The sequence below is a fragment of the Kogia breviceps genome, chromosome 3 (genome assembly GCF_026419965.1).
Source record: "Kogia breviceps isolate mKogBre1 chromosome 3, mKogBre1 haplotype 1, whole genome shotgun sequence".
In the NCBI taxonomy this organism is placed as follows: Eukaryota; Metazoa; Chordata; class Mammalia; order Artiodactyla; family Physeteridae; genus Kogia; species Kogia breviceps.
In genome coordinates this window covers 38200665-38218805 of record NC_081312.1, presented here as the reverse complement: position 1 = coordinate 38218805, position 18141 = coordinate 38200665, and the positions used below count along the sequence as shown (strand labels likewise).

Here is an 18141-nt window from a genome sequence, read left to right as displayed (position 1 = left end):
CTGCATATTCTACTTTATATTTTAAGTGGAAGGAAGAAAATATACAAGCCCATATTGATACCATATTTCTATGAAGAGCAACAACAGTTCATATGTTCCTGTTTGCTACTATCACAATTCAACACATGAACGCAGAATCAGCTCTATACCACGAATACTGCTGGAAGGGATCTTTAGGATTATCAACTCACTGCTGCCAAGTCCACAACAAGCAAAAGCATCCTGGAAATAAATCCCCAAACACGTATCTTTCAGTACATAATAATGCAACTGCTTTAGGTAAGTACATAATGTACACAAGTTTTATCAGCATTTTAACTCCCCAAGATGTAAGCTTCCTCTTTTAAATACAAAGCAGAGAGCCAATAAGATAGATCTATAATACAGCCTTAGATTTTGTTTTTTGTTTTTCTTAAACAATTTGGTCACAATGCACCTTTGATATAAAAGCATTTTTAAACTTTATTATTAATACTCAGGACATTAGGAATTTCCAGATTTTTTTCAGTAGCATTTGTAGAACCACTTTTGGTAACAAATACAGTAGTTAGGAATACGCATTCAATTCAGAATGCACAATAATGTTTATCCTGAATCCTTTCTGGCTAAAAACAGGGCTGGCGCTGTGATGGGATATAGAATGAGAATCTACAAAAAACATTGTAATATGTTTGTTTTTTTCTCAGAGGCTTCATCCTCTTTTGCTGGAATACTTTATAAATATATATTAAAAAGTAAGGCAACAACTCCAAACAGTCCAAGCTGTTTGCTCAACTCTATTCCCAATTAGATTCGCAATCCTGGTGATCAATTTCATGGTTGTACTGTTTTAGTGTTTGTTTTTCTTATTTCAAAATGGTCCAAAAGGATGTCTTCTGACATTTCTAAAACGTCTCTGGTTTTTGTGTTCAATGATGTACATAACTAATACTGGTCAGGTACTGAACCCTATGATGTGCCAGTGCCTGTTTTCAAAGGATTCAAGACATTGATTTGGAGTCACCATAAACTGATGTGTGAATCCAAAATTCCCTTCCCTACTATGTTTATCACCTGCTCTCTTTTACTCCTAATTTTAAAACTAAAGGAGTACCAGGACTACCTGCTTACTGGAAAGATGTTCACTCCAGTGAACAAAACTTTTATCAGGGACCTTTATAATTCACGGCCCCATTCCACGTGGACATTCAACTCATAAAGATGTGCAAAAGGAAAAGATGTCAAATTACAGTCAAGTTACCCAGAGGAGGATGTTAATACAAACTTATAAGGAAATGACAGTCTTTTTTTCCCCTTCCTTTACTATAAATACACTTAACAGCTTAGCAGAAAGACAAGCTAAATTTAAGATTGTTCACATTTGAAAATTGTTTCATACTCTCTGCTAATGATAAATAAGGAACTCCCAATAATGGAATTTTAATATACAAATTTCATTGACAGATCTTTGAAGACTGCTTTTTTTTTTTTAAAGAGGGTTAGAACAATGATTATGTTTGCCAAGTTCTGAGAAGTCCATCTACTGTCCAAACTTTGGACTGAAGTCCTTATTTTTTTTTTCCTTTACTTAGAGACAGGTATATACAGTGCTGTTGTAATAATGAAACAAATGTGAAATCTACTGTAAAGTTGCACAATACAGAAAACTGCTGCTCCATCTTCTACTACATAAATGTGTGACTCCACAGGTTAGTAAGGTTGTTGTCATTATTTTTGTTAAGTTGGAATTATCCCATCACGTCTAAGACCTCTCTTTAACTCCAGATCCTCCAGTTTTTTCCACAATTCTTCACGCTCCTTTTCTTTCTTTTTCTCACTGGGGAAAAAATAGAATACAAGGTAAACAACTGAGAAAGTTTAAAGAGATTATCCAACAATAACTGCCCCTTTGACATACTTTTCCCCAGACTTTTTTTTTTTTTTTTTTTTTTTGCGGTACACGGGCCTCTCACTGTTGTGGCCTCTCCCGTTGCGGAGCACAAGCTCTGGACGTGCAGGGTCAGCGGCCATGGCTCACGGGCCCAGCTGCTCTGCTCCGCGGCATGTGGGATCCTCCCTGACCGGGGCACGAACCCGTGTCCCCTGCATCGGCAGGTGGACTCTCAACCACTGCGCCACCAGGGAAGCCCTTCCCCAAACTTTTTAAAAGGTCTCTGAAAAGTTTGGCATTTTTGGTTTTTCTCTCTCTTGCTTTTTATTTTTTCTTGACACTTATATAGACATAAAATAGAGTAGGAGATAAGAATATTTTAATATTTCACATTAATATTCCTTTATATTTAGCTTAATAAAGAAAATTAACTTCAAAATTACCAAGACAGAAAAATGATTATCATTTTTATGTATCTGTTATCCTAAAACCAATGGTACATTATTCATTTTTACTTTGGGTCTAGTTCAAATCTGATTTTCTTTTTGTCTCCAAATAGTTTCTCAAAAGGGTTGCTAGAGATGACACTGATACAAAGAATGTAGTAGGTCAAGAAAATATACTTCCTCTTTATTATTACTCATTTTTCTTACATTATGTATATGTAAACTCTTTAGCAGAAACTTGTTCTTACAAGTATTAAACCACAAAATCCACATTACTAACTTATTTTATACCTATATATGGACAAATTAAACATTCTTCTGTGATTTCAGTTTTAATTCTGGACAGAACTTTGTTGATATTATTGGGTATTAAATTTTTAATGTTCCAAGCCTTCAAATTTGGCTCAATATCAATTTTTGTTTGTTTGGTTTGGGGTTTTTTTGCGGTACGCGGGCCTCTCACTGCTGTGGCCTCTCCCGTTGCGGAGCACAGGCTCCGGACGCGCAGGCTCAGCGGCCATGGCTCATGGGCCGGCCCAGTTGCTCCGCGGCATGTGGGATCCTCTCGGACCGGGGCACGAACCCGTGTCCCCTGCATCGGCAGGCGGACTCTCAACCACTGCGCCACCAGGGAAGCCCTCAATATCAATTTGACTAATGACTTCCAGACTTTTCAGATTTCACTGTTTGGTAAAATTTACCAAAAAACTAGATGTTCAGAATAGGGTAGGGAATCCCCTGGTGGAGCAGTGGTTAAGAATCCGCCTGCCAATGCAGGGGACACAGGTTCGATCCCTGGTCCGGGAAGATCCCACATGCCGTGGAGCAACTAAACCCGAGCGCCACAACTACTGAGCCTGCGCTCTACAGCCTGCGAGCCACAACTGCTGAAGCCCGTGTGCCTAGAGCCCGTGCTCTGCAACAAGAAGTCACCACAATGAGAAGCCTGCACGCCTCAACGAAGAGTAGCCCCCACTCACCGCAACTAGAGAAAGCCTGTGCGCAGCAATGAAGACCCAACACAGCCAAAAATAAATAGATAGATAGATAGACAGATAGATAGGGTAAACAAATTTTATTTTGCCAAGGACATTTTTAGATTATCATATTTTTAGAAAATAAAGAATGTTAACTTTAACATCAATGAAGTAGTAAGTACACAAACCAGGAATATATGGCTATACTATACATTAACTAATTTCATATTTATTAAAAATAATTCACTACACTGTCCCTAGTTTCTTTATGTTGTGAGGATCCAGTAAACAGCAGAGCCAGATAACATTTGTGAATCCATAAATTCAGATAAATCCTGAAAACAGGGGCTCTGCCACCCCAGGCATGGCAGATTATGGTCCTTGTGCAACTTCACTTGGTAAGAATTTAACTTCACTTAGTAAGAATTTTGTACTTCACTACAATACAATATGTACTCAGGGAAGAAAATCCACATAGGTTAAGTGAAATGTGTATATAATTCCATTGCCTCATATTTTTTATTGTCACCAATTTTTTTAAGTTATATTGATATCTACAGCAACAGAAATTAATCTTCATCACCCCCACCAAAATGTCTCTAGAAATATCTAAGGAATTTTATAACCTCATTCCACTAGAGTATTGAGGGAACATTTAATTATGTAATATGGTAATTAATATTATCATTTTATAATTATTATTTCGGTCATTTAAGCCTTGTTTACTACAACTAGTTCCAACCAGCTCAAATACAATCTGCACAATATGAATTTCAGTGAGTGTAATAGTTTTTCAAACAATTACCTATTTGGTAATTTTGATCCTGAAAATTTTTATTTATAGGGTAACAAGGGCAAGATTAGATAATTCTCCAACCACTATGGATACTAGATTCTTAACCGTAAAGCAAGCTGTTTGGTAAACTATCACTTTTGGTTTCTCAGTACAGTCTGGGGATAATATTAGGTCTAAATAAATGTTATCACAGAACACTGATTTAAAAGTAAATTCTACAGATCCTGCTGAGTTTCAATGCATATTGATCTTCCTATTTGGAGGAGGAAGAAGATGTTAAGCAAGGGCTTAGAGACCTTATCCAACTAAAAAACAGCTTAAACATATGTTAGGATCTTACTGCCCTAATCTGCAGTTTAAATTAAGTGCTGACATGATTAAAATACTCATCTTGTTACTGAAGCATTTCACAAGTCTTTGATCAAGAGTTGCATGGCAATCATCGCAGTCTATCCTGTGGGGCTTTTCTTCCAGATGAACTTCTTGTCGAGTTATCAAACATCTTTTACACTGACAACTTTATCTTCAAAAATCCTAAATATTTCTGAGGTAGCTTCTGTCACCCCCATTCTTTCCCACTTTTCTCTCTCCCTGTAGGTGGCAATTTAAAACTCCACCAAGTTGTCATACTAGGGATAATGTCAAACTCTCTTCCAATTTCTATTTCACAGAGCACTAATGTTGGCATATGTATCAATATCTATCAGTGTTACTTACTCCACCCACCTGTTTTCAGATTTGTAATACTTAAAAAATTTTGATCTGAACTGAAACAGTTAGTTACTTCTTGCCTTCCGGAAGTGAAATCCTCCTCTCATTTCTTGTCTAACAGTACCAAATAAATCTCTTTAGTCTCTTTTTATCTTCCCACATCCATGGAAAAACCAGTATTTCCAACTATTCAGTACAACCTTCTATTGCTCACTTGACAAAATATTACCCTGGCTTTAAAAAAACCATTCTGTCATTAAGAAAGTCCACTCACTGTAAGTCGCTTTAATATACCAGATTATCAGAATCAGCTTCATAGTGTCTACTCCTGGTCCCCCTGGTTCATTCTTATCTTTTTCAAGAGTTTGGCCTATTTAGTTTAAATGATAAATGATCAGAAAACAGTTCTGAAATTCAACAGAAATGAATGAATTTAATTCAATCGATTTGAATATTTTAGAAATAAGGTCTTTAATAGTCTTAATGGAATTCTACAGATTTAATCCTTATTCAACTAGGATAATAAAAATGGGTTTTTACTTACCATAAAAGAAAGGATATTATGTACAACGGACTCCTTAATTATATGTCACAATATAAAAATGTGTCCTGTATCTCCTTTTCTTAAATAGCATTTTTTTAAAGATTTTAATTTAAGCTGGAACATGGAGGGTTACTATAAATTTAATGATTTGCAGCAACTATAAATACTGCATAGTAAATTCAAAGCTCTTTAGGTATGGTACAACATACCCAATAACTGGTATTTATTTCAATGTGGCATAAAAAATCTCAGTCTCTTCTCTCTACCATTAAACACTTGTCACATTCCATAATTAAGTCGCTTTTCTATACTGCATCATGGTAATTAAAAAAAAAAAAAAATCACTGTGAAGGTCCTTTGTTCCTGCCACCAAATCTTTCCTTTCATTGCTCTTTTTATCTAAAATTCAAATAACACATTAAAAATTGGGCAAAGATGCAAGGGAACCACAGATAGTTTTGCTCAGGAGGTTTAGCCAGGTCTTGAGTATGAAAACTCTGGGATCTTTGAAGGTCCGTGGTTTTATGATATACACAAAGCTGACATTTTCTTCTGGATGAGAAAAGCCAACCCAGAGGCTCAACTACTAGCAAGCTCTCCAGAAGTTCCTCAATCTCTCCAAGTATATCAAGCCAGGGTCTGAATATCTGTGTGCCCCCCAAATTCATATGCTGAAATCCTAACCCACAGAGGTGACGGTATTAGCAGGTGGGGCTTTGCGGAAGTGATTAGGTCATGAGGGTGGAGCCCTCATGGATGGGATTAGTGCTCTTATAAAAGAGACCCCACCCCACAGAGATCCCTCATCCCTTCCACCATGTGAAGACATAGTGAGACCAGCTATGAACCAGAAAGAGGTCCCTCACCCAACCATGCTGGTGCCATGCTCTTGGACTTCTAGACTCCAGAACTGTGAGCAATACATTTTTGTTCTTTATAAGCTACCCATAAAATACCCATAATGTGGTCTTTTGTCATAGCAGCCCAAACAGACTAAGACAACATCTTTTGGAAAGTGAACACATTGAACAAGAAATAACAAATTTGAAGAATTGTGTAAATGAACTCAAGAAAGGCTTACTAAACCAGAGCATTTACTATAAAGAGTTCAACTGGTTTCTGCTCCCCTTTGATCTTAAACATTTCAAGATCTGTATAATACACTTTACCTCCTCGTTCTTTTCATTGCTCTCTAAATCATAAGGAATTTGTTGGGTTCTAGTATAGAAAGTAAGTTCTGGGCCAAAGAGCTAAACAAAAATGGTGCCTCATCTCTCCTGCTGCTGGAGTGAAGTACAAATCAGCCCCATTCTAGTTCAGAATGGGAGTGACTCCAGATGGCAAACTACCTGATGGTCCCCTTAAGTGGACCTGAAATACCAGTTATGTGCCAGGCTCTTAATCCTGAGGCAGAAGAGAAACATTATGGAAGGGAAGAAGGAAAGCAGCCTTTTTCAAAATGACACTTTGTTACCCAGTGGCAGACTAATAAAGTCACAGCTAATGAGCATGCGAAAAGGAATATGGAAATAAATAAAATTTACTGCTTAGGATTTCAGGTACAATTAGGCAACTCTGGCAAAGAGCAAAAAAAGAACTCAGTAGTATTATGCACGGCTGACAAAAAAGCTTTAAAAAGTTACCGCTGACGATCTGACTTGTATGTGGCTGTCAGCTCATCAAACATGGTGCTGTTCATTTCCATAAACGCCTTCAACACATTGTACACTAATGCCACGATAGCCCTGGAAGCACAGAGAGGAGGGAACGTATTGGTTAGTCCTACATAATGGGATGCTGAATGAAGACAGCGGATGTACAGCCTTTATCTGAATGAGATGCTCACACAGCATAGTCTCCATCCCTTTTTAGTTGGAACAACTAGAAGTGACCTACAACTCATTTCCACAACAAGAGAGCTACATTCTTTAGGTAAGATATCTTTCTGAGGGGTTGGCAGGATTAGAAAAACAAAATCTAATTTTGCCCTCCTAATTATGGGTACCCAGAAGAGACTTGCCTGTGGGCACTTGTAAATTTCATGTAACAAAAAGGCAAGTATAAAAATCACCCTAAAAATGAGCACCTGTGGTAGGACCAACCTTTGAGACCTGAATTTGCATAGAATTTTGTTTTAAAAGTGATAATATACATAGTTCAGCAAAATCAAAGGCTGTTCCCATGGTAACGAATTTTATATATCTATAATTCATATTCAAAGATGACACCAAGCCTCTGTAAGCTGGGCAGTTGAATATGAGTTATGTCTCTAGTTGGGATTGGCATCAGTCCATCCACTCCTTTGTCCCCTTGCTGACCCAATACACAGGTTGGTAAGGTAACTGGCAAGCTGGTGATGGCTGCTACTAGCTGTGGAATACTAAACAGCTAAAGGGCCAAACGGCTGCCTATGTTTATCAAGCGGAAGAATAAGCTCTTGGCAATGTGAGGACTCTGCCATGACGGGCTTAGTATCTCCAGACTAGAGTCTAAATAACACCACCCTTTGCAAAACTACACGACATTACTTCCCTTTAGTGTGTTTCAAATACCATTGAAAAAGGCATTGGTAAAAGTTAGGCCAGGGCTTCCCTGGTGGCGCAGTGGTTGAGAATCCGCCTGCCGATGCAGGAGACACGGGTTCGTGCCCCGGTCCGGGAAGATCCCACATGCCGCGGAGCGGCTGAGCCCGTGAGCCATGGCCGCTGAGCCTGCGCGTCCGGAGCCTGTGCTCCGCAAAGGGAGAGGCCACAGCAGTGAGAGGCCCACGTACCACCAAAAAAAAAAAAAAAAAAAAAAAAAAAAAAAGTTAGGCCATATAATAAATCCTGGGTTTGATGTTTCTAAAACATTTATGAGAAAGTGGACTTGCTGTGTTGCTTCTACCCTGTGTCCGTTAAAAGGGAAACTTATGGGGAAGGACCTTCTCAAATAGGATGGGCAGTGATGGAGGAGAGCCAAATACAATCCACTGAGCAGTTACAGACACTTGCTAGAACCACTCTCTAGGTTCTCAAGAGGCTATCTACATAATGAGATTTGTTTGCTAGCTCTTTATTTTTATAAGTTTTAGTCATGAAATTTGACAAACGTGAAAAGAAATGTGGAATTTTATAGTTGCATGTAAAACTTTTAGACAAACATACTACGAATATACTAAATTATCTCTAATTTTTAATGCCACATTAAATTTTCTTTCTATTCCACAGAGAAATATGGAAAGCTCTTCAAATACAGAATGCTTTAACTTTCATAAGACTAGATGATAAACTCCTCTTTGAACATTTAAAAATGTTTTTCCCCCTAGAGAACCCATAAAGTGACTGAACTGGTTTTTAAGAAATGGATCTTGTTAAAATGCAAATCAGTTCAGAGTACTTCCCTTCTTACAACTCTAGTGTTTCCTTATCATCCACTTGGTGAAGACTCACTGGGCACCACTCCACTTTCTAACCCTATCTTCCAGCAACCTCCCCAAATGACCTTGTGCTTCAGCCCTCTCAAGTTCACAGGTCTCAGAACATGACAGGTGCTTCTTACCTTTTTGTGCCTTTTTTGTGTGATGGGTAGACCCACTATCTGAATGGACTTCTCCATCCCATCCACCTGCCAAATTCTTTTAAGATTCAGTTTGAGCATCATCACCCTATCAATATCCACAAACTTCTCCTCTTGATCCAGAGCATCCCCAAAATACCTCAGCTACATTCACAGACAGGTCAAGAAGCCCTCAAGTAAACAGATATGTGAATATAGCAGCACTTAAAACACTGTTTTATAAAATATCTGTTTATTTGTGGGTCTCCCCAACCAGTCAGTGAATTTCTAAACTGTAGGGATTTTATCTTTTCACATATCTATCTTCAGCATCAAGCACAACATCTGACACATAGCATACATACAAGACATTTTATTAAGCAAAAGAGAAGGAAGGAGGAAGAGAGGCCAAAGGAGAGGGGAGAGAGAGAAGGAGGGAAGGAGGGATGGAGGGAGGGGGGAGGGAAGAAGGGGGAAAACTGTGAAAACCTACGGATTCCAATGTTCTTTTGAAATCCTATAAAGACTGGAAAACATGATGGGAAGGATGACATTAGAGTTTTCTTCTATCAAACTCATGATGTATTCATTATTCCAATAATAGAGTGCCCTTTCCGCCACCTTTGAGAAAAGAAAAATAAAATGTTAAGAGAGAGAGAAAGACAAAGATAAAACAAAATTATAATCTCTTCAAACACAAGTATTTTAAGACTACCTTAATATCATTCAATCAAGTATAAAATTAAATATTAATCACACTTTACATTTTTGTGGGTTTAAAATCTTTCAGAAAGTTCCAAAATGGTTCATCAATTTGGGGAAGAAAAAGAAGTTTTCCTACTTACTTATTTATAGTCTCCTTTAACAATGCCCATTTCATCTGATTCCACATTTTCCCTACACAGCTCGCAAGCTCCAGACACCCTCACCCTACTTCTATATGCTACACTGTTTTCCCCATCACTTTAATCCCCTTCCTGGCTCACCTCTTTCATCCCGCACACTGTAGATCAACCACAAGGTGCAGAACGTGGCTGGCCTTCAGTCAGTAGCTGCTGAAGAAAACACAGCTGCCCATCCCTGCAGGGCAGGCGCATTTCCTAAGCACCTCCTATGGCCAGGCACTGTGCCCACCCTGCAGGCGGAATGTGTCATCCTTACCACCATCCAAGGAGTGGGAACCACTGTACAGAAGAGGGCACTGAGGTTCAGAGAGATTGGGAACCTGGCCACAGTCACACTGCGAGTCAATGATAAACTGGGATGTGAGTCTAGTGCCCAGACTCTTTCCGGAGTTCACTTCTGGTCCCTTCCTTTGAACTGGGTAAGCCAGGAGGAAGTCACTCAGTTTAGGGCTCAGGGATACTGGCTGTACGTACACTCGCTTGCTATCTCAGACCCCTTTTTTCTGACTGCCACATTTATCAACTGACCCTCTGAATTCAGAGGAAGGCCTCAAAAAAAAAATCTAAAAAGTAATCTAAAATAACAATAATAATTCCAATAAACCAAAGTCTCAAAAAAAAAAAAAAAGAAAATCTAAAAACCTCTAAAAAGAGTAGCTATATGGGGAAAGGGAAAAAAGAACGGCTTCTTTTATTCATACAGATTAAGAAATTATGTTTTAATTAAATAAATTTAAATTTAACTTAAATGTAATCATTTAATTTAATAAAATGGTACAACCTGTGCCCACCAAGAGACTCTAAGAAATTAGAACCTTTCCATTTACATTATTCAATTTGGTTCACAAAAAAATCCTGGGTCTCCTAAGGCACTAGACACTGAGAGTACAAAGAAAATAATTCACTATTATTGAATATTTACTATATGCCAGGCACTGTGGTAAGTGTTTCACTTACATATTTTCTCATTTAATCCTCACAACCAACACACAGAGTAGGTACCATTATTTCTATTTTGCAAGTGAGGAAACTGAGGCTCAGAGGAGATAAGCCATAGCCTCAAGGTCACATGGCTAGCAAGTGACAGACCCCCTAAGTCCCTGCTTAACCGCTTCACTCTATTATCCCTATGGAGCTCGTGTGCTGGTAGGGAAAGGGGGTTCCACGATCCCCAATCCAACATGAATTGTGATAGATGCTGTATCAGATTTAGAAATAAAGTGACAGAGGAAAGAGCAGAAAGAACAATCCAGATGACTCGGGGGAAAGGAAGAGTAGCAGAAATGTACCATAGGCCATAGCTTCGAAGCTGGGCTTTGAAGGATGAAGGAAAGAAGCAAAGGGCATTCCAGGCCAAAGGAATTACAGGAAAGGGGGGCAGACGCACCAACATGGACAATGTGGCTAGAAACATGAAGCATCCACGTGGCTGAGGCAGGTAGAGCACAAGGCAAGGAAAGGGCAGGGTGAAGAGGAGGAATGGGGATGAGGCTGTTCCGAAAACAGCCCATAGGGGAAATTTTTAAAGAGACCACGAGAGGATGCTAGTAAAGGCAGAGAGACCTAGGCCTTTCCTATATCCAACTATGAGTCTAATATTTACCTGCTACTTAATGCTAATAAGTATCCTGAGCTCGATGTATCTAGGTATCAATATGTAAAATCACTTACAGAAAGAGAGTCAGTATTCAGCAAAGCCCTTTAAAGAGGAAAGGCACTGTTTATGCAAAGTGAAAATTAGCATGTCTGACAGCAGGACAGACCTACTACTTTCCTGGGACCCACTGTCTTCGCGCGCGCACACACAGTGCAGTGTCTCTAGCTCAGAGCCTTCTAACCTCAATGCCACACCTGGGCAAGTAGTGAGCATGACATCTGACTACACAGAGTGACACTCGATCAATGTTTGCTGGTTGAACCAATGAACACTCAATGAATGAACAAAGAACTTCTTTAACTCTGCTTCTTTCTTTTGTTCTCAGTTTCACTTCTGTCAAGGAATTTAAAATTCTTTTTCCTTCTGCTATGGACTGAACTGTGTCCCCACCCCCCTACCTTCATCCCCGTCTCCCCCTCCTGCAGGAAATCCAAATGCTGAAGCCCTAACCCCTAGTGTGAGTGCATTTGGAGACAGGAGTTAATTAAGGTTAAATGAGGTCATATGGGTGGGGCCCTAATACGATAGGCTTGGTGGCCTTATATGGGGAGGAAGAGAGATTTCCTTCTCTTTCCTCAAGCATGCAGGAGGGAAAGGCCATGTGCGGACACAGTGAGAAGATGTGCAAGCCAGAAAGAACCCTCACAGAAGCATACCATGCTGGCACTCGGATCTCAGACTTCCAGCCTACAGAACTATGAGAAATCAATTCCTGTTGTTTAAGACACACAGTGTGGGGTGTTTTGTTATGGAAGCCTGCTGCAGTCTATTTTTTTTTTTTTTTTTTTTTTTGTGGTACGCGGGCCTCTCACTGTTGTGGCCTCTCCCGTTGCTGAGCACAGGCGCCGGACGCACCGGCTCAGCGGCCATGGCTCACGGGCCCAGCCGCTCCGCGGCATGTGGGATCTTCCCGGACCGGGGCACGAACCCATGTCCCCTGCATCGGCAGGCGGATTCTCAACCACTGCGCCACGAGGGAAGCCCCCTGCTGCAGTCTAAATGTCTGTGTCCCCGCAAAATTCCTACGTTGAGATCCTAACCTCCAAAGACGATGGGATTGGTGCCTTTTAAAAGAGGCTCCCAAGGGCTCCCTAGCCCCTTCCACCATGTGAAGATACAGCAACAAGTCGGCGACCCAGAAGACAGCCCTCACCCAACTGTGCTGCTACCCTGATCTCAGACTGCCAGCCTCCAGGACAGTGAGAAAAAATTTCTGTTGTTTATAAGCCACCACAGTCTGTGGTATTTTGTTAGAGTAGCCCTAAGATACAGCCCTAGCTAATTATGACACTCTGTCTCCCTTCTAAGTTTCTGAGCTTCATTTAAGGCTCCCTGGTGGTACTCATTTGAAAAGAGAGTCCTGCTCTTTGCCCTCCATTACCACAAACACATGATAAAAGCTGAAAAATAAGGTAAACAATCCAGATATTTGAGCACCACAGGCCATGTGTAATATGTAAAACTTCTACATAGTGTCCCGCATTCTTAAAAAAATCTAGACATGTCATATCATCTGAAGGTAATGGTTCATGTTATGGTTTCTACTCTTTGTTTGTTTGCTTTTTGGCTTTGTGGTACAATTGCAAAGTTGTCATAAGATCACTGACCTGACATACTAAGACGTCTTTAGGTCAAAAATTAAAACAACAACTACAGCCAGTGTCTCTAACTATGCAGGATAATGACAGCTCAGAGAAAAGTCCACCATCAAGTCCCCCATGTTAGCAATGGGGTTCTGTGCTGCCAAATACAATCTGAACAAGTCTCTTCAAATCAACAGGCAGTATACAAAGAGTCAATTCTCTAGGTCTGTGACTTGGACCTTTGGTGAGACAGCCAAAGTAAAAAACCTAACGTGTTTCACCCAAGATTACCTTCTTCTCTCCAGTGTGGGTCCCACAGCACTGCTAAAATGTCCCCAGTCGAGAAAAGGATGGTCCAGGCTCACCCTCCCTGTGTTCTCCCAGAGCGGCCACAAGGAGGCAGAGTGGTGCCACAGGAAGGGCACGGGCTGTCACCAGAAGCGATGCCTATGTGACTCCCCCACTCCCTATTAACTGGGGAACTTGAGCAAATCATTCTCTGAGCCTCATTTTTCTCATCTAGAAAGTGGGGGGGAAGCCTCAGAGGATAATTTGAAGTTTAGGAGTAATGTATGTACAACATCTAGCACAGTATAGAATATCAGCATTCTCTTTTTCTTTTAAGTTTTATTCAGCATTCTCTCTTACACACTATAGAAGCCCTACCAGTCCACCAGTTATTCAGCCCTTTTACTTGAGACATGTTATTTGACCACTTTGAGGGTCAGTGTTTACATCTGTAAAAATCATAATGCCCTCCTTGCAGAGTGGTCATGAGAATTCAAGTTACTGGACAGAAAGCACCATCACAGTGGCTGTCATGTAGCAAGTGTTCAAGATGAAGGTGGTGATTACCAAAAGTATTGTTATCGTGTGAAAAAACAGCCAATAAAAACAACAGGTAGTTAGTGTCCAATACATTTCTTTCAATACCAATGAAACGTTACCAAAATAATACATGTTGTATAAGCCACTCTGGCTCATGCCCTCTTATTACTAACCTGAAAATGGGGGCTAGAGACACACTTGGCAATTTGTTTAAACAAAGGTTCTTGGATTTTAACAAATTGTGAAGGTTCAATCACATCCAATATTTCTTCCAGCTCCCCAAGGAACATGACCTGGAAGTACATGCAAAACACAAAGTGTCAGGTGCTTGATTAAAAAATCCATATGGACAATGAGGATTAATGAGGGTTTTGCAGTTTTAATATAATGAAAATTTATATATAAAACCAAACATGAACAAAACAAATCAAGGTTTAACTTATGCTAGATGTTCAATTCACAAGGAATTCACCAGAGAGTACTTGTTAAGAACAAATTCCCTATGGCATTGAAAATGTAATTCTATTTACTTTGGAAAAAATACTCTATGTACTACATCTATTATACAGAATGAGGGGTACTTACACACTGCAGCAGGGCCCTGGGAAACAGACTATCCCTTTGGGGCTCTCCTCCCCTCCTCCATATTTTTAAAACAGTGGGCAAGTGGCCCTCCGGCACGACGGACCAAGCTCACGGCAGCAGCACATGCAAATATTTGCCAAACACTTACAGCCCCTGCTATGTGCTAGGCGCTCCTCTAAGAGACACCAGTTCGCAGAACACAAAGTCAGAGAGACACAAATGAGGAGGATCAGCCACACACACATGCCACTTTAAACCCCTCAGCACACACGGACCCAATCTCCACACTTAACACACATATACATAGGAACACACTCACTCGCTACAGAGCACAATGAATCTTGTGACCTCAGTACCATTTGCCTCCAAAACCAGAGCTTTTAGATCACAAAATGGAGTCAAATCAACAGTAGGGTCACTCGTTTTCAATATAATGGAAAACTGACAGAGAAATAAAAACCACTTTCATATTTAGGTATGAAGAAATAACTGCCTAGAAAAAAAATTAAGCCTGCAATTAAAGTACGAAATGTGACGTTTTCATATCTTGAGATGCATCTGGGTAGCAATGCATAGTTTAATCTTACCTAACAGGTATTAAGAAATGAGATGATTTTCTGAAAATGTGTAAAGTAGGGTTTTGGAGAATTGTAGCTGATTTGAGAAGGAGGGTGTTTCTGTTAAAAGCAAAATATAGTCGAGCCTTGCCATTTGTTAAGAAACATTCTGAAGTTCTTCCAAAATACTCTCCAAATGAAAAACTGACAGTTGACCTTTGTTTCTGGGCCATTTTCCATATGGTTTCTAACCTTTCAGAAAAGTGGGTGCAGATCTGGTGCCCAGCTAGGCTCACCACGAAGCTAAGAGCCTCACTTCCTCCACAGAAACCTCACACAGCACAGGCTCACTTAGGTCTTGGCAAAAGTACAAATGATTGTAGATCAGAGATTTCCAGGGCCACTTGTGAACAGCTGAAACTAAAGGTCTGTAATATATTTAAGATTGTACATAGTAAGATCCCACCTACATGATGCTTTAAAGTAGGTATTGGGGCAGCTTGCTGTAGCATCTATCAACAGTGACAGCAGAACCTTCATATTATGTAGGTGGTCACTAGGAAGGGGACATCAGTAGACCTAGACAGTTGGATACATGGCTGGGGTCTGCCTTGGGCTTACCCAGGGCTGAGCAGCCCAGGGTAAAAGCCCAGAGTTCACGAATCAGGGAGGCAGGTTGTGGCCTAATCACCTGTACTTAGCATACCCAGGCAGGCTACTTAACCTCTAAATAGCAGTTTCATAACTAGTAAAATGAGAATATTTACAGTCCTGCCTTGCTGAGTTACAACGAGGATTAGAGGAGATAATGCATTTTTATACATGCTTATTATCTTAGTGCTCTAGTAAGCTATTAATACACTGACATTGAGCACTTACCTCTTTTTGACTACATGTTTTGGGCCAAAATTTCATTAATCCCCTAATAACCTAAAATGAAAAGGAGAAATACAAATTGCATTTAATTTTCTTATATATACCATGAAAAGTGGTCTTTCTGAAGTTTTTCGAAATTATGGAAAAGATACTTACTGGTTCTGTGAGTGAAGGATCTTTCTCCAGAAACTGTACTATGCAATATGCCAGCTGGAGAAACAAACAGACAAAAGACAAAATTGGAAATTCTATATACTCAGGGCTCAAAGATGTATTATTAAAAAGCCCTAAAAAGTTTCCAGAGTCTGGTTTTAATAACTTCACATTCAATTCATTTTTAAAATAAAATATATATAAAGCAGAATATGAAGCTACTTTTTCAAGCCAAAGATTGACACTAACAAGGCTCCAGGGAAATTTTTTTAAAAAGAATATTGGGACATGAAATATTCAGCTAATGAAAAGCAGAGGTGAAACAGCACATCCAGTATATTCTGAAAGTATCTCATCTACATATAGTTTGAGCTACATCTCATGGGATTCTTTTCTCTTTGCTGGAACATCAACAGTATTGGGTTTTACTGTGGTTCCAGAAGAGTCCTATATGAGAAGCAGGCACTTACTAAAAACATTGCTGGTGGCATGAAATGGCACGCGCAAGCTGAAGCAGCTTCATAGAAAGATAAAAGGTTGTACCTGCCACAGGTAGAGCCCTGGACAAACACGAAGAGTTCTACATCTGATGCTAACTCACTGAGGTAAGAATTTGTAAATGATCATGAAGTGTGATATCCTATTTCAAAAACTAGAGACAAGATCTGCAAAAGGGCTCGTAGAGATTCTTGGACAAGAAATCCGCTCTTGCGAAACAACATTTTGATGGTGTTCTAAATTAGAAGCATATGGACTAATTTTTCCTCAAAACACAGCATTTCACATTTAAAGAGGAACATCACTCTGAAAAATGTGTTACGTTTTTACCCAAACTCAAAACATTCCCATTGCAAGGAGGAGGGCGTCAGAGGTTTGAACTGGTAAAATTAAAATGCCACTAGATCATTTATCTACCTCCTAGTGACATGCTTACCATGCAAGGCAGTGTTAGCAGGAAAATTAGAGTGGGGACTAGACAGGGTATGCTTTTTAAAGTAATGGAGGCTAAAAATAAAAGTAAGTGAAAATACTGCTTGATTTGTTTACTTGTGAGAGTGTTATTTGTATATAGCAAGTGAGAAAGAAATGGTGAATGAACTAGAAGAGGGGGCAAAGGGCAAGGATAGACTAATGCAAAATGAGGATGAGCTAAAAGATTCAAGAACATCCCAAAATGATTACACATGTCCAAAGGTACAAATCTGAAAAGCTCATTACATTTTATTATATGCAACCTGTTCAGTATATAATTGTGTGAACTTGGGCAAGTATCTAAGTTCTCTCTGTAAAATGATATGATTAAACAAATGCTCCTCCCACTTGAAAAATATTCCCATGACACTCCTATACATAGGAAAATATATACACATTTTTATTTGCCTTGGGGAATACTTTAAACTTTAACAAGCGTTTTGTTTGTGTAAATTAAGTAAATAACAATATCAACTAAACACTGGGTTTACAAACTTTATTTTGCTTCCAAAAGTAGTTGTACAAAATTCTACCTGGGCATGGAAGAGTGATAAGCTCCTGACAGTGTGTAAAGGGATCAACACTTTCACCAGAAACTGTTTGTGTTCTGCCTTAAGAGGTAAAGCAAAGCCATTGATAATACTAGGAAAAAGAAAAGAGACATGAATTAGCAATGTTACCACAACAAGCTAAATTGAGACACTGTTCTTTTGAGATTAGGTTAAATCTTAATCAGTTTATGTTTAGTACAGAACAACCCAAAACCCACCCCGGTGGCATTCAAGACTTCTTAGTTGCTTTAAATAATATCTTTAAGTAGGAAGGAAATTTAAAAGAAGGAAATTTGCTTCTGATCTCCAAGCAAAGGCTCCTGAGCTCTTACACCTAGTTGGATAGCTCCCAAAAGCTTTTGTTTCAACAACTCTTTATTTTTCCTTCCCCAAATAATCGCCTGCCTTGCTCACTGATGACCCTTTCCATTTCCAGACATCATTCCTTCCCGTTCCTGAAATTGGCCCAGGCCAAGAATACCCCTGGGTAAAGAGCCCAACTATGGGAAGTCCCAGAGAGAACCGTGTGACTCCACCTTCCCTCTCTCCTCATATTAGGAGGAGAGACTAAGTAATCACATCGTCCAGTTACA

General features: G+C 39.6%; 1 protein-coding gene across 3 annotated transcripts in view; it reads right to left on the bottom strand.

The window, feature by feature from the left end:
* Window positions 1-249: 249 nt before the first annotated feature.
* PPP2R5E (protein phosphatase 2 regulatory subunit B'epsilon) overlaps window positions 250-18141 on the bottom strand; it is a 159243-nt gene continuing 141351 nt past the window's right edge. For 2 of the 3 annotated variants that reach the window (XM_059059079.2, XM_059059080.2), the window contains exons 8-14: window positions 17531-17639; window positions 16029-16082; window positions 15876-15926; window positions 14028-14147; window positions 9375-9502; window positions 6988-7089; window positions 250-1816 (exon numbers count right to left, since the gene is read on the bottom strand). In XM_059059079.2, the coding sequence (XP_058915062.1) occupies window positions 1717-1816; window positions 6988-7089; window positions 9375-9502; window positions 14028-14147; window positions 15876-15926; window positions 16029-16082; window positions 17531-17639 (664 nt within the window). In that variant the 3' untranslated portion in view covers window positions 250-1716. The remainder of the gene's footprint in view (window positions 1817-6987; window positions 7090-9374; window positions 9503-14027; window positions 14148-15875; window positions 15927-16028; window positions 16083-17530; window positions 17640-18141) is intronic. The other variant, XM_059059081.2, reaches the window with a different exon arrangement.